The 16112-nt window shown below is 46.9% G+C and overlaps 1 protein-coding gene across 2 annotated transcripts in view; it reads left to right on the top strand.

Moving 5' to 3' along the window:
• TCEA1 (transcription elongation factor A1) overlaps nucleotides 1-16112 on the top strand; it is a 162473-nt gene that overhangs the window by 100051 nt on the left and 46310 nt on the right. The window contains exon 5 of one of the 2 annotated variants that reach the window (XM_030214438.1): nucleotides 11296-11441. In XM_030214438.1, the coding sequence (XP_030070298.1) occupies nucleotides 11296-11441 (146 nt within the window). Of the gene's footprint in view, nucleotides 1-11292; nucleotides 11442-16112 lie in introns of both variants that reach the window. The other variant, XM_030214431.1, reaches the window with a different exon arrangement.

Below are 16112 nucleotides of genomic sequence, written 5' to 3'. Positions count from 1 at the left end.
CTTCTTTGCGGTGTGTGGCGGCAGCCAAAAAAAGCAAACAGGATGCTAGGAGATATTAAGAAAGGGATGGAAAATAAGGCAAGCAATATTATGCCTCTGTACTGCTCCATCATGCAACCTCACCTTATGTATTGTGTGCAGTTCTGATCGTCATATCTTTAAAAAGATATAGCAAAATTAGAAAAGGTTCAAAGAAAATGACCAAAATGATAAAGGGGGTGGAACTTCTCTCATATGTGAAAAAGTTAAAAAGCTTAGGGCTCTTCAGCTTGGAAAAGAGACGGCTGTGTGTGTGTGTGGGGAGGGGGGGGGGGGGATATGATAAAAGGTCTACAAAATCCTGAGTAGTGTAGAACAAGTAAAGTGAATCAAATTTTTACTCTTTCAAAGAAAAAGTATAAAGGCTATGGGACACTCAATGAAGTTACATGGTAATACTTTTAAAACAAATAGGAGGGAATATTTTTTCACTCAATGGATAGTTAAGCTCTGGAACTCATTGCCAGAGGATGTGGTTACAGCAGTTAGCATATCTGGGTTTAAAAAAAGGTTTGGACAAGTTCCTGGAGGAAAAGACCATAGTCTGCTATTGAGATACACATGGGGGAAGTCCTGGTATCGGTAGCATGGAATCTTGCTACTATTTGGGATTCTGCCAGGTATTTGCAACCTAACTTGGTCACTGTTGGAAACAGATACTGGGGCTAGATGGACCATCAGCTTGACCCATTATGGCTATTAGTATGTTATTATTTAATTGTTGTATTACGGGGTTTGTGGGGGGGTTTTTTTTAGTATACTATATTTCCAATAAAACATTGCCCCCCTGAAGATGAGGCTCATGTTGATGAGTAGAAAAACACTTATTTAAATGTATGCAGTTCCGATGCACTGACATAACAAAATTCAAGGGGGTGTAGACTGTATAGTAAAATATAGACTGCAGCCCTGTCCCATGGTGTTTGAGTTGTCTCTGAATAAGGGAACAAGATCAAATGACTATTCTAGTGCCCCTGTAAGGAAGGACCAGAAGCCCCTGGATGGCACTGATAGGAAGACCTCCCAATGCCAGTATCATGATGCATCAGCTTTGTATGGCTAAATTCCTTTATGAGTGCCTGCTCACATTAACATTCTTGATAGAGGCTTTTCCCTAAGGAGATGAACTCATTTGCCGAGGACTGGAAAATCCAGTGGTGTACAGAAAGCACCTTAACCAGTGAGCATATGAAATTTTCACATATGACATTAGTGATCACAGTAGGGGCAAGGAGTCTGGTGTGGCTGTGAACCAGTGACTTTTGAGGGAGGGTGTCCATAGTAGATTAGCCAGTGTCCCCTGCACAGGAAGAACCTATTCAACAGTAAAGTGAAAGAAACAGTCAACCTCATTGAAATTCATTGTTTGACCATTCAAACACTCTTGCTAGTTGCCAGAGAATCTTCAGTTACTTTCAGAAAGCCATCCTATGTCTATAGTATACCTTGGTCCCAGAGTAAGAAGCCTACAGACTATTTCAGTGATGAAGGTGTCAGTCAGTCTAGCCCCAGCACACAATACAAATAAGAGATAAAGCAAAAGATGGCAACAAACATTTCTAGCTCCTCAACAGCCAAAGCTATTGCATCTTTTTGAGGTCCATGAGTGTAACTCGCTTTTGCTCAAGTCATGGACTTCTAAGCCTCCTTTAGACATATGGGTGCTGATCATTGTGAAGATCAACTACAGGTTGCATCCTTCAAGATCCTACCCAGTTCCCCCCTTGCCAATTTTCTGGTCTGTGAATTCAAACAGTTGCCTTCATGGAAATTCAGGCCTTTCTGGATGCTTGGGCTATAGAATTTATCCCTGAGGAGTGGCCTAGTGGTCAGGGTGGTGGGCTTTGGTCCTGGGGAACTGAGGAACTGAGTTTGATTCCCACTTCAGGCACAGGCAGCTCCTTGTGACTCTGGGCAAGTCACTTAACCCTCCATTGCCCCATGTAAGCCGCATTGAGCCTGCCACGAGTGGGAAAGCGCGGGGTACAAATGTAACAAAAATAAAAAAATCTATACTGGCTTTTTCTCCAGGTATTTCTTGATTCTGAAGAAGTCAGGAGACGTGGAGGGGTATTTTTAATATGGACGTCTAAGTCGGACTTTGGATGTTTTGCGCTATACATCCCAAATAGGAAATGTGGCCATTTTCAAAACTGGAAAATGTCTTTCTTTTTTGAAAATACCGTTTGTAGTAATGTTTTGTGCTCTGCGTGTATATTTTTAGGCCATTTTCAAAAAAAAAAGTACTAGTGAAAAACGTAGAAAATCAAGCCATTGGGATGTAGGAGGGGCCAGCATTTTTATCAGACTGGTACCTCAGACATCCCAGGAGAGCAGTGGGGCACCGCTGTGGACTTCATATAAATGCTCCCAGATACAAATCTCACCGTTGCACCTTGTCTGCTGAGCCCTCCTAGACCCACTACCCCCAGCTGTACATCAGAGTAGCCATACTGGGTCAGACTAATGGTCCATCTAGCCCAGTATCATGTTTTACAAACAGTGGTCAAGCCAGGTCATAAGTACCTGGCAGAAACCCAAATCGTGGTAACACTCCATACTACAAACCCCAGGGCAAGCAGTTGCTTCCCATGTCTGTCTCAATGGCAGACTATGGACTTTTCCTCCAGGAATTTGTCCAAACCTTTTAAAACCCAGATACGCTAACCGCTGTTACCACATCCTCCAGCAATGAGTTCCAGAGCTTAACTTTTCATTGAGTGAAAAATATTTCCTCCTATTTGTTTTAAAAGTATTTTAAATCAATTTACTTCTACTCGTTCTACACCACTCAGAATACACCACTATAGTAGCCCTTATGAGTGAAGGGGATACCTATATGTGGGTACAGTGGGTTTCTGGTAAGTTTTGGAGGGTTCACAGTTTCCACCATAAGTGTTAACAGGAAGGGGGAGGTATGGCCCTAGGTCCACCTGTCTACAGTGCACTGCACCCACCACTACAGTACTCTGGGGACCTGCATGCTGCTGTAATGGACCTGGCTGTAACAACTGAGACTGTCAAAGAGGCTAGCAAGTACTACTTCACATTTTGGGGGGGGAGGGGGGTCAGTGGCCACTGGGGAAGTAAGAGGGGTCATCCCTGATTCCTTCCAATGGCCATCTGGTCATTTAGGGTACCTTTTTATTCCTTATTCAATATAAAAAGAGATATAGACCAAACATTGAAGTTTTGTGCTATTGTGGCCGTAAAACGTCCAAGTGTTAGGCACGCCCTAATCCCGCCTTTGAAACGCCCCAACATGCCCCCTTGTGATTTGGACACATTGCAGACAAAATGCATAGATAATCGTCTACAAATGGGTTTCGAAAATACTGATCTGGATGTTTTGAGAAGAAATCCATCCAAATGGTACTTTATGACATTTTTTGGATGTTTTCTCTTTCAAAAATGAGCCCTTTAATGATCTGTTTAAATCTAAAAGATTTCAGTATGTATCTGGTGAGAGAAAAATTCAAGGTTTAATTCTCTCCATATTATTCTCCTTCTCATTGATGAGAAGGATTGATGATGCACATTGGACCTAAAGGGGCGCTTGCACACAGCTCACCATCCGAGTTGCAGAAATTCTAAACAGTCATGGTCAGTGGAATTATCAGTACAGAGATTACTATAGCCTTCACGTATTTCATGAATGCCTGGCAGTGACTCTGAAGTGCCTCAGGAAACTGGGTTCCTTAGCATCAGCAGCAGATGAATCCAGAGACTTGTGAGTTGTGTCCATCTACCAGCAGGTGGAGATAGAGAGCGCTGAATTGCACCCCCTTATAGGATGGAATGTTCCTTAATCAGTCAGTATTCTGTATCTTCAGCAGGTGAATGGATTGTCTCTCACAAGCTCCTGGTCTCATCTGTTTGCAGCTCCTGTTCTGGGTCTCTTAATTCAGTTGAGCTAGTGGGATGTGCGGCCAAGCAGTGCCACCTTTAGGAGGGTACACCTGGTTACCCCATGTCCCTCTCCCACCCTGATCCCCTCTCCAGCCCTCCTCCTTCACAAAAAAAACAACAAAAACCCTCCACTTGCTCTGTCATTTTTGGTACAGGGGTGGCCAAAGACTCCCCGGCAGCTGGAGAGCTCGGAGGTAGGGGATCTCATCCCAGATGAGCCTAGAGTTTCCCACGTTTCTACATGAGCCTAGTTTGGTTATCCCTTTATGTTGGGTGCAACTTAGTTTTCTCACTTTTACTTTGGTCAGAGGCCAGTTCTGCCTGGCTGTACTTTTCAATTTTTCCCTGTCCTCTGGCAGTGCAGTCCGGAGCGGGGTTCCATCCAAGGAATACTCTATTTCCTTTGGGCGATGCACCAGTGGTGCAGCGAGCAATTTTCTCCTTGCATCATTCCCACTGTCTTCTGCCTCCGCTTTTTTTTTTTTATGGGATTGATTTGATCCTTTGTGTTGTCTTCATAGAACCCCCCATTACAGGTAAGCAAATGTGCTTTCCTTTCCCCTCAGATAGTAAAAAAATGTTGTGTAGTAGAAACACCATTCCGTCTTCTTTGGAGGGGAGGGAAGGTTGTTTAATGTATAAAATCTAAGTTGGAAATATTCCAGCACATTTCCATTCATTTCAAACATGTCTGCTACCAGTCTTTATTACTGAAGTAGATCTCTGCGTGAATACCCAGGCAGCTACTGCATCAGTTCACTATAGCTATTTCCATATCATCATGCTGATCAATCCATGGACTGGTGGGTTGTGTCCATCTACCAGCAGGTGGAGATAGAGAGCAATCCTTTTGCCTCCCTATATGTGGTCATGTGGTGCCGGAAACTCCTCAGTATGTTCTCTATCTCAGCAGGTGGTGGTCACACACAGCAGCAGCTCTGGCTAGGTCTCCAAGCCTAATTTTTAGGTTTTGTTGAGTACCTGGGGTTGAGGGCTCTTCTTGAGCAAGTGCAAACCTGGTGGTGCCAGGTCCCTCCTTTTCTCCCCACTCCCGCTGGCTCCGTTAAAAAAAAAAAATTTGAACGTCCTTTAAGGGCGTTTATTTCAACGTTTATTTCAACGTTTATATCAGCGTTTATTGCAGCTGCTCACTGGGACACCAGATCGTTACAGCTCGGAGTGAGAAGCAGGTAATTTTACCTTTTTATAGTGGGCAGGTGGTTCCCCGTTCGGTCTCCACGTGGCTTATGGCGTCGGAGGGCGAGGGCGCGAAGATTCGCTCCCCGGACCGCGTGTGTGCATCTAGCGGGGATGCGGGGGTTTTCAAAGCCTGAATCGCCCTTGTTGGGCATCAGTTTGGAGTCCAGTCAGTGTCCCGGTTCTTCCTCCGGTGCGGCGGTTTTTCCCGCCATAAGCGCCCATCCCCCGCTGCTCGCCCACTCCATGTTGGCCGGTCACTCTGCTTGGACGGCTTCTTCTTGGGCCGCCCTCGAGCTGGGAGACGTTAATGCTATGGTCGCCCTTGATTCGGGCGACGGCAAGAAAGCGGCCAAAGTTAAGCGCCGTTCTTCCCGCGCGGGTCCTTCTCGGAGTTTCGCGCCGGACGCCATTTTGGATGCACAGCATGTTTCTCCCCCGCTCTTGCGAGCGCCGGTTGAGGGTGCTTCTAGGGCCGTGGCCCAGGCGGCAGAAGTGCACAGTCTAGGGGGTTTCTCCCCTGAGTTCATTTTGTTGCTGCATCAGGCTTTTCTTATGATAAACGCTGCCCCGGCTCCCCCCTCTGATCAAGGGGCTGAGGCCTCCGGAAGCAATCGCCCTCGGGTGGACGTCCAGGCCCTAGAGGACTCGGTCTCCTCTGATGTAGATGAGGGCAGCGTATCTGAGTTCTCCCAACGGTCCTTTGGGGCTTCCTTGGAGGAGACGGATTCCCGCTCGGATGGAGCGGATGACCCCTCTGCAGCACAGATCTTTCACTCAGAGGATTTGCCCAACCTGTTAGTGCAGGCCATGAGCATTTTGAAGAGTTCCTCTCCGGAGGACGTCTCTCCCTCAGCCTCTGTTGGCTCTGCCATTATGCGGGGGACTAAGCGCCGGCCTAGAACCTTCCACGTGCATGAATGCACACCTTGATTTCGGTTCAAGGGGATTTCCCAGAAGCGAGCCTTAAAGTGGCTAGGGCTATGTCCCGCCTCTATCCTCTGCCTGAAGGTGAACGGGAGGCCTTTCTTGGGCCTACCGTGGATTCTTTAATCACTGCGGTGACTAAGAAAACGGCGTTGCCGGTGGAAGGTGGCACGGCCCTAAAGGACGCCCAAGACAGGAGTTTGGAGGCGGCTTTAAAGTCGTCCTTCGAAGCGGCTGCTTTAAGTTTACAGGCCTCAATTTGTGGCTCCTATGTGGCCAGGGCGTGCCTGACGCTTGCGCAGCGGGCTTCCCCCTCGGATCCTTCCTTGAGGGCTGATTGGCCAGCCCTGGAATCGGGCTTGGCCTACTTGGCAGGCTGGCTGTATGATGTCTTGAGAGCCTAGGCTAAAGGTATGGCTCAGACAGTCTCTGCACGGCGGTGGCTATGGCTGAAGCATTGGTCTGCTGACCACGCCTCTAAGTCTCGTCTGGCTAAGTTGCCTTTTAAAGGCAAGCTGCCCTTTGGGGTCGAGCTGGACAAGATTGTGACCGATCTCGGCACGTCTAAGGGCAAGAGGTTACCGGAGGTCAGGGCTCGGGCCAGTGGTGCCCGCCCCGGTTCCTCCAAAGGACGGTTTCAGGAAGCCCGTCGGTATTGCCCGGGCAAGTCGAGCTCCTCTGCCCCCTCTTCCATCAAAAGGAATTTCTCCCCCAAGCAGCATTCCTTTCGCAGAGACCGCCGTCCCGGAGGTGCCTCCTCCGGTCCTCCCCCAGGGTCTCGTACCCAATGACGGGGCGCTGGTCCATGGCCCAGAGCAGATTGGAGGACGCCTATCCTTGTTTCTGGGCGAGTGGACCAGGGTAACTTCAGACGCTTGAGTGCTGGAAGTCATCAGAGACGGCTACAAGCTAGAGTTCTGCCGACCCTTAAGAATCGGGTTTGTGCACTCTCCCTGCAAGTCTCCGGTCAAGCTGTGGCAGTGCAGCAGACTTTGGACAATCTGATCCGCCTGGGTGCGGTCGTTCCGGGGCCAGAAGATCACCCTGGCAAGGGACGTTACTCCATTTACTTTGTGGTACCTAAGAAAGGAGGTTTTGTCCGGCCTATCCTCGACCTCAAAGGGGTCCATCGGGCCTTGGAAGTTTGGCACTTCCGGATGGAGACTCTCCGCTCTGTTACAGCGGCAGTGCAGGCAGGGGAGTTCCTGGCATCCTTGGACATCAAGGAAGCTTACTTGCATATTCCCATCTGGCCTCCTCATCAACGCTTTCCGCGTTTTGCAGTTCTGAGGACACTCCCAGTTCAGAGCCCTCCCTTTCGGGTTGGCTACTGCTCCGCGGACCTTCTCCAAGTTATGGTGGTCATTGCGGCCTTCCTACGCAAGAAAGGAGTACAAGTCCATCCTTATCTGGACAACTGGTTGATCCGAGCCCCCTCTTATGCAGAGTGCGGCAGAGCTTCAGACCGGGTGATTGCTCTTTTGAGCTCCCTGAGGTGGATCATCAACTGGGAGAAAAGCCAGCTGCGCCCGACTCAGTCCCTGGAGTATCTGGGAGTGCGATTCGACCCCCAAGTGGGCAGAGTGTTCCTGCCAGACAATCGGATTGTCAAGCTTCAGGCTCAGGTGGACAAGTTACTAGCAGCCTCTTCTCTTCGGGCTCGGGACTATGGGCAGCTGTTGGGCTCTATGACGGCCACGATGGAAGTAGTGCCCTGGGTCAGGGCCCATATGAGACCTATACAGCTCTCTCTGCTGCAGCGATGGACTCCAGCTTCGGAGGATTACGCTGTGCGCCTTCCCTTGGATCCAGCGGTGCGCAAGGCGCTGAGCTGGTGGCTGAGGCCAGACAAGCCATCCGCAGGAATGCCTCTTTTGACCCCGGAGTGGGTTTTCGTAACGGCGGATGCCTCTTTGACGGGCTGGGGAGCCCACTGCTTGGGAAGGACAGCGCAGGGGCTCTGGTCCCCTGCAGAGGCATAGTGGTCTATCAACCTCCCGGAACTCAGAGCCATTCGGTTGGTGCCTTTGGAGTTTCTCCTGGGCCTGGCGCTGAAGCCAGTACGGGTCCTGTCGGACAATGCCACGGCTGTGGCCTATGTCAATCGCCGGGGAGGTACCAGGAGCGGCCCTCTAGCCAAGGAGGCCATGAAGCTATGCCTGTGGGCAGAAGCAAACCTGGAACAGCTGTTGGTGGCCCACATTGCGGGAGTCATGAATATTGCTCAGGCGTTCTTGGACATCACGAAGCGCTGGAGCCAGCCGAGCCTAGATCTGATGGCGTCTTCAGCCAATTGCCAAGTGCCGCGCTTTTTCAGCAGAGGACGGGATCCTCGATCTCTGGGAGTAGATGCTCTTCTCCCACAGTGGCCGACACAGGAGCTCCTCTTTGTGTTCCCGCCTTGGCCCATGTTAGGCAGGGTGCTAGGCCGGGTGGCAAAGCATCCGGGCCGGATAATCCTGGTGAGTCCGGATTGGCCCAGACGTCCCTGGTATGCAGATTTGATCAGGCTCTCAGTGGACGGGCCTCTGCAGATGCCAGCGGAGCGGGGCCTGTTGCATCAGGGTCCCGTGGTGATGGAGGATCCCTCCCCCTTTGGTCTTACGGCCTGGCTATTGAGCGGCAGCGTCAGAGCAAGCAGAGCTTCTCAGACAAGGTCATCGCCACTATGCTGAGAGCGAGGAAGCGCTCTACTTCTACTGATTACGCCAGGGTTTGGCGTACCTTTGCATCGTGGTGTGAGGCAGGCTCACTTTCTCCCTTCACTGCTCCAATTTCATCAGTGTTGGCGTTCCTGCAAGAAGGTCTGGAAAAAGGCCTGTCGCTCAGTTCCCTTAAGGTCCAGGTAGCGGCTCTTGCTTGCTTCAGGGGTCACCTGAAGGGTGTTTCCCTGGCATTGCAGCCAGATGTGGTGTGCTTTCTCAAGAGTTATTCACCTGCGCCCTCCTCTGCACGCAGTGGTATCTGCGTGGAATCTCAAACTGGGGCTAAGAGCCTTGCAGAAGCCGCCTTGTGAACCCTTGTCGAGGGCATCTCTGAAAGAATTGACGTTGAAAGCAGTCTTTTGGTGGCTATCACTTCAGCCAGAAGTTTCTCCGAGCTCCAGGCGCTATCATGTCGAGAGCCCTTTCTGCAGTTCACTGAGGCAGGAGTGTCTATTCGCACAGTGCCTTCCTTCCTGCCCAAGATTGGTCCTCGCTTCCATGTGAATCAGCAGCTCTGTCTACCCTCCTTTCGTAGGGAGGACTACCCAGAGGAGTCCTCTGCTCTCAAATATCTAGATGTGAGACGAGTCATCATCAGATACTTGGAAGTGACCAATGATTCCGGAAGTCGAATAATCTGTTTGTGCTGTTCGCAGGTCCTCTTAAGGGTCTGCAGGCTGCTAAGCCTACAGTGGCACGATGGGTCTAGGAACCCATTGCAGCGGCTTATGTGGCCGCAGGGAAGGTGCCGCCTATCCAGCTGAAGGCTCACTCCATTAGAGCACAGGCGGCCTCGATGGCAGAGGCCGGGTCCGTTTCCTTGAAGAGATTTGTAGGGCGGCAACTTGAGCATCGGCTCATACCTTCTCCAGACATTACCGCTTGACTGTGGCTGCTCGGGCGGAGGCCTGGTTTGGAGCGTCAGTGTTGCGGTCAGGGATTTCTGTGTCCCGCCCTGGGTGAGTACTGCTTCGGTACATCCCACCAGTCTATGGATTGATCAGCATGATGATATGGAAGGTACAATTATGTATCATACCTGATAATTTTCTTTCCATTAATCATAGCTGATCAATCCATAGCCCCTCCCAGATATCTGTACTGTTTATATTCTGGTTGCATTTCAGGTTTAAGTTTAGTCTTCAGTTCCTGTTCAGTAGGACTTCGTGTTCAAATTTTTTCAATTGGATTCTTCAGGAGTTGAGACGATTTTGTGTTACAATGAGCTGCTGCATTCCTTTCCCCTCCGTTTTACGGGCCTGGATTGAGACCTAAATTCTGCCGGCGCTCCCTCCCACTTCGTGCAGCTGTAGGGCAGCTTTGTACCCCTCCTGCTTCGGCGGTGTTAGGGTCAGTCAGCTCCTCCCGCGGTTGCGGTTACACAGGATAAGCCAGATCCCCCCGCATCGGCAGGTGTGGTGTCCCTCCCCCGCTCCGCGGGGATGAGCTGGACGGATTCCCCTCCCCCACTTGTGTGGGGATGAACTGGGTTGATTCCCCTCCCCCGTTTCGGCGGTGGTGAGCTGGGCAGAGTGTCCCTTTGTGAGTGTAATTCTCTAAGTGCTGAGTCCTGCGGATGGAGCTTTGATATCGACATACTGAGGAGTTTCCGGCAGCACATGACCACATATAGGGAGGCAAAAGGATTGCTCTCTATCTCCACCTGCTGGTAGATGGACACAACCCATCAGTCTATGGATTGATCAGCTATGATTAATGGAAAGAAAATTATCAGGTATGATACATAATTTTACCATGCTCCCAATTTGTTGTACCTTTTAAACCAGGACCAGAATAGTTTTAGTTAACTTTCAAGTTGAATATTTAACCTTTGGTAGAAAAGCCATTTTTATGGCTGACAATGAAGTAGGCATCTCTGACAACATAATTGAACCTAATAAGTACTTGGTAGCAGTGTTAAATGGCCAGTGTCCATTTTAAGAAAGGTGTGGCTAAGAAAGTTCTGGGGCTGGCTATTATGTTATCTGTTTAAATGGAAATATACAGCTGTTAAATCACTTATCCTTTTAAGTGGCTTTGTTGAAAATTCATGGATAAAGTGAAACAGATGGCATAGCTGAACTCTGAGGTTGGCCTACCACTAATAATTGACGTCAATATATATAGTTCTATTTTAATTTTTAATGTTGTACAGATTTTGAATATAGGCTGCTGATCAGAGACCTGACATGACTCCTACTTGAGTAGAAGTTTTGAAAGCAACAAAACATCATCTGCACACAAACAGAGAAAATTAAGTATCAAATCTCAGTTTTAGCTGCTTCATTTTTGTGTTTTACGATTGACTTTGGGCTTCTTATTGGAGTTCTGAGTAATTTGAATATTGTATCTGGTACCTGCTTCACAATGGTCAAGAGACACATCAAATACATTCCATCCTAGGTTGTTGGCTTCATCTCAAAGTAAGCAATTTAATTCTGCTCCTGATTTGAGTATGGTTTGGCGGCAAGCTGCAGTAATGTCAAGAAGTTTCCTTTGATCTTGTCCATTCTAGCAGTTCCGGTAGCAACTCTAGCGGCAGAAAGGAAGTGTTTGCTGCTTGCTCAGATAACTTTCTAACCACTTTACCTCGGGCTCCGAGCACCTCCGATTCAGTACGTGTGAAATGCAGAGAGTTGTTGTCTGCGGCTTTGAAAACAGGAGGTGAGCACTGTTTTTTCTTTATTTGCAATGTTAGAAACTGTCCATCTGATATGTGGTGGCCAGATAAAATAAAAGGGTAGTCTTATTTTATTTATTTACAAATAATTTATAGCTTGCTAATCCAAAGTTTTCAGATATTACCCACAGCAATCCACAATGTAATTTCTTAATGATGCTCACACAGCAGTTATTTATTTTATTTATTCAAGACAGTGTGTGAAGGTTTGCCCAGTGTAGTTATGAACATGTGGTTGATGCATTGAACTCTGCATCTTAGAGCAATATTGCTGTTACATGTATAGTGCTAGTGCCAGCCCAGTGGCGTATTTATACTAGGTATGTGTTGCGTACTCACCTCCTGTCACACCCAGCCCCCCGCATGTACCTTAAAATCCGCTCTGCTGCAGTTTTCACCTAGGCAGGGACAGTGGCACTCATAGGCGGCCTGCACTGGGACTTTCTCCTTGAACCATCCCGCCCCTTCTGATGCAACTTCCTGATTTGTGAAGGGCAGGATGGCTCAGGAGGAAAGTCCTGGTGCATGCAGCCTATGAGTGCCGCTGCACGGGTGAAGACTGCAGCAGAGAGGATTTTAAGGTTGTGGGGGGGGGGGGGGGGGGAGATGCACCTCCTTTAAAAATTTCCTGGCTATTTGTGCAGTGGGGATAGACACAGAACAATGAGCAACAGATAATATCTTCTGGGTCTTCTTTCATGCTGCCCTTTATCTTGTGTTTCAAAAAGAATATAAAATAAGGCTGTTATTAGAATGAGTGTGGTCTGCAATCCTGATTAAAACAATCTGAAAACATTAGGGATTCTTGGTGAGCACTCTTGTGTATTCCCCAAGTTTTCTAGATTGCTGTGAGACTTCCGATAATGATTCTGTAAACTGCAGCTGAACGTGAATCCCTAGATGATGAGGACAGAGATTAAGTTTGGGATCTGAATTCAGGCTTTTTGCCTATCTGATGATATAAGGGTACTTTTTTCCAGTAGGCTGCTAAACTAGGCAGTTGCTTGCCTAGTTGTGGATAGATTTATCAAGACATGTTTCGGCTTATCCAAATGCAGCCCTGGAGGCACCTATAGCCTGTCAGATTTTTAGGATAGCCACAATGAATATATATGAGAGTCTATCTCATGCATATTCATTATGGATATGCTGAAAACCTGACTGGTAAGGTATGCCTCCAGGACACGTTTAGGAATTACAGGTGTATTTTCAAAGTGCTGCCATGTAAACTGGCACACCCCATAATGCAGTTGGGTGCATCAGAGTTTCATAGTGATACATAGGGATTAATTTTGAGTTGTGGCTGTGTGCTTTGTGTTATTCTGTATGGAGATGGTCAGGTCTAGGTAAGGTGGTAAGGATACATAAGAAACTGTAGGTTTCTTACCTTAAAATAACAATGAGGCGTATTTTCAAAGCACTTAGACTTACAAAGTTCCATAGGTTTCTATGTAACTTTGTAAGTCTAAGTGCTTTGAAAATGAGCCCCAAAGTGTTTTCCCCCAGACTCTGAAATTCAAAATCTGGGCTGTTTTCACTTTGAAAATGTTGGCATTCAACTAAACAAATAGTGAAGCTCATACACACTAATCGGATACTTTCACACTAATAAACATTCCAATCATAGCCCACCATAGAAATGTAGTAACAAACTTTTCGGATTGCTGCTTTTTTTGTACCTATTCAGCAGTTGGGTTTCAGAGTGTACACCTCCTGTCTGCTTCAGTCAGCAAGTATAGTTCTTCAGGTCTAAGAGCTAACTGACTCGCTGTTTAGTTTGCTGGCTTATCTAGTGAGTTGGCTGCTCCCTAGAAGAGGGAAACTTTCAGTAGTTATTGGCTGTTTTCTAAATACAAAATTCCAGGCCGTCCACCTTTGGTCTTTCTTCAATGCAGAATTGATAAGGATGTCCCCAAATGTGATCCTTCCTGTTTTCTTTATTTGGCTTTCCAATTGAATTTGATTAATTCCTCTTATTGATAAGTGCATTCACTCTGCAGCTCCTCAGTACCTCTCCACTCTCATCTCTCCCTACATTCCTCCCTGGGAACTCCGTTCACTGGGTAAATCTTCCTTATCTGCACCCTTCTCCTCCACTGCTAACTCCAGTTCCTTTTATCTTGCTGCACCATATGCCTGGAATAGACTTCCTGAGCCGGTACGTCAAGCTCCACCTCTGGCCATCTTCAAATCTAGGCTAAAAGCCCACCTTTTTGATGCAGCTTTTAACTCCTAACCCTTATTCACTTGTTCAGAACCCTTATTTTATCATCCTCACTTTAATATTCCCTTATCTCTTGTTTGTCCTGTTTGTCTGTCCTAATTAGATTGTAAGCTCTGTCGAGCAGGGACTGTCTCTTCATGTTCAAGTGTCCAGCGCTGCGTATGTCTAGTAGCGCTTTAGAAATGATAAGTAGTAGTAGGATCTTTCTCAAGAGGCTATCTTTTCTAAAAGCATTTGAAATCCCAGTAGGTCAGGGGTCCCTGTATCCAGCCTTAGTTCTAATACATCACACTTTGTACTGCAGAAACTCTGTGTCCATAGGAAAATGTACATATACACTTTGGGCACTTATTTATTTTCTGCATAAATTATAGTACCTTCTAGTTTCCTCTTCCTGTCCACATACATTGATTTGCTAAGTGGTGGACAAAAAGTGAAAGTTTTGTCTCAACCAGGACTGTGTCCAGCTGCTTACAGAGCTTTTCCTGCAGTTGGAGGAGTGCTGTCCCCTCCCTTTTTCCCTCCTTGGGCAGAAGGCTGGGGATTTTATGACACCGATCTTTCTTGTGACATTTCCTCCTGCACACATACAACAGAAAGGCCTCCCTTCACAGGGAGCCAGAAGATGTAAAAACAAAATTCCAGGAGCTCTGCCTGAGGGATCGGAAGTGGCTCGCACTCATCTGAGCCTTTGCTGTCCCTAGTGCGGGTAAGTACAGAAGTTTTTGTATGGTCCAACTTGTATTCCAACAAGATATAAATCAATCAGTATAACTCATGTACTTTTATTCCCTTTGTCTATTTGTCACTCTCTTTTGTCTGTCACATGCACACAAAATATCCATGCTGCTACATGCATCTTTTATCAGTGCTGTTCTTGCATCTTTCTAATGCTTTAGTCTACAAAAGTTCTCAGCGTAGCTTATCCAGGAACCTGGGAAATGAGTGTGTCTTCCTGGATTATGTGTTTCTTTCTTGTGCTGCACTAAGGCTTTATCACAGAGGTGTCCAAGTGTTTCCATCAGTGAGCCACATGAACAGAAGTTGTGCATGGGCCACATGAATATTTTAGCTTTTTATAGCATGACTTATATTTGTCAAATCTATGAATCTCTTCTGAAGTTGTGACTTCATATCAACCAAATAGTGTTGCAATGCTTCAAAATCATGTGTTTATTTTATTTTTGTTACATTTGTACCCTGCGCTTTCCCACTCATGGCAGGCTCAATGCGGCTTACATGGGGCAATGGAGGGTTAAGTGACTTGCCCAGAGTCAAAAGAAGCTGCCTGTGCCTGAGGTGGGAATCGAACTCAGTTCCTCAGGACCAAAATCCACCACCCTAACCACTAGGCCACTCCTCCAGTGCTAACTGAATAGGTTAAAAAAAAATCTTTTCCAAAAATTTTAAGTGGGCTGCATTTGGCCAACTGAACAACCATTGGACACCCCTGGTCTATCATATCTTCCCTCTCTTTCCTCTAAGTCTTTTGATAAACTAATTGATCTCCTTTGGATTTATGCTGCTTACAGCACACACAATTCTTGCATTTTCTCTGAACAGATTCGGGTTGATAGTCAAAGGGGTTTATAAACTTAGTGATGGCTGCAAAGCATACAAATCCCTTGTTTGTGAATTGGCAGAAGCCAAGGCAGAGCGACAGAGTTCCTCTCAACTATACAGATCGCAGTGATATTCATCCACTAAACATATATTTAAGTGGTTTATGTTAGTATCACTGCACTATATATATATTCAGCGCTACTGCATCTACAGATAGTGGTACTGAGTATATGTGAAGTATTTAAACGCCACGGCCAGCGTTAAAAGAAAACGCTGGCCACTGGGTTTAAATATTGACCTGACAGTGCTATCTCTTTCCCTGGATGTATAAATTTCCAGAGGGGTAGCCATGTTAATGTATAGTGACAAAAATGATGAGGAGACCTGTGGCATCTTATAGACAAAAAGATTTGAGTCCTGAGATTTTGAGGACAGTGCGAACTCTGGTCCTCAAACGGTCATGCCTCAAATCAATAACAGGTGAAGAGATGTTCTTGTATGTATGTATTTGTTGACTACCTAAATTAAAATGTATAATCTTACTAATAGTATTCTATGCATGTATCATTTTCATAATTGTATGATATCAGTTTGTTTTTATGGGTAGTCATAAATGCACACACACACACACATTTGCTTATGTAGTGCTTTGAGAAACGACAGTGTTTGCTGATTGCTGTTGCATATTTTTTGCTATACACTCACACATCTTTTTTTCAACAGATACACCCATCTCAATGGACACAGCAGCAGATGTGACCTCTTCTTCTTTGTCTTTCTCTTCATCTGATCCTGGTCCTCTGGACTCCTTGAACATGCCTGTCCTGCCCCCAGCTGCAGCGGACTCCTTGCCTGCCCCATCCCATGG

This window comes from Microcaecilia unicolor, chromosome 1 (assembly GCF_901765095.1).
Source record: "Microcaecilia unicolor chromosome 1, aMicUni1.1, whole genome shotgun sequence".
NCBI lineage: Eukaryota > Metazoa > Chordata > Amphibia > Gymnophiona > Siphonopidae > Microcaecilia > Microcaecilia unicolor.
This window is presented reverse-complemented; position numbering and strand designations above follow the sequence as displayed.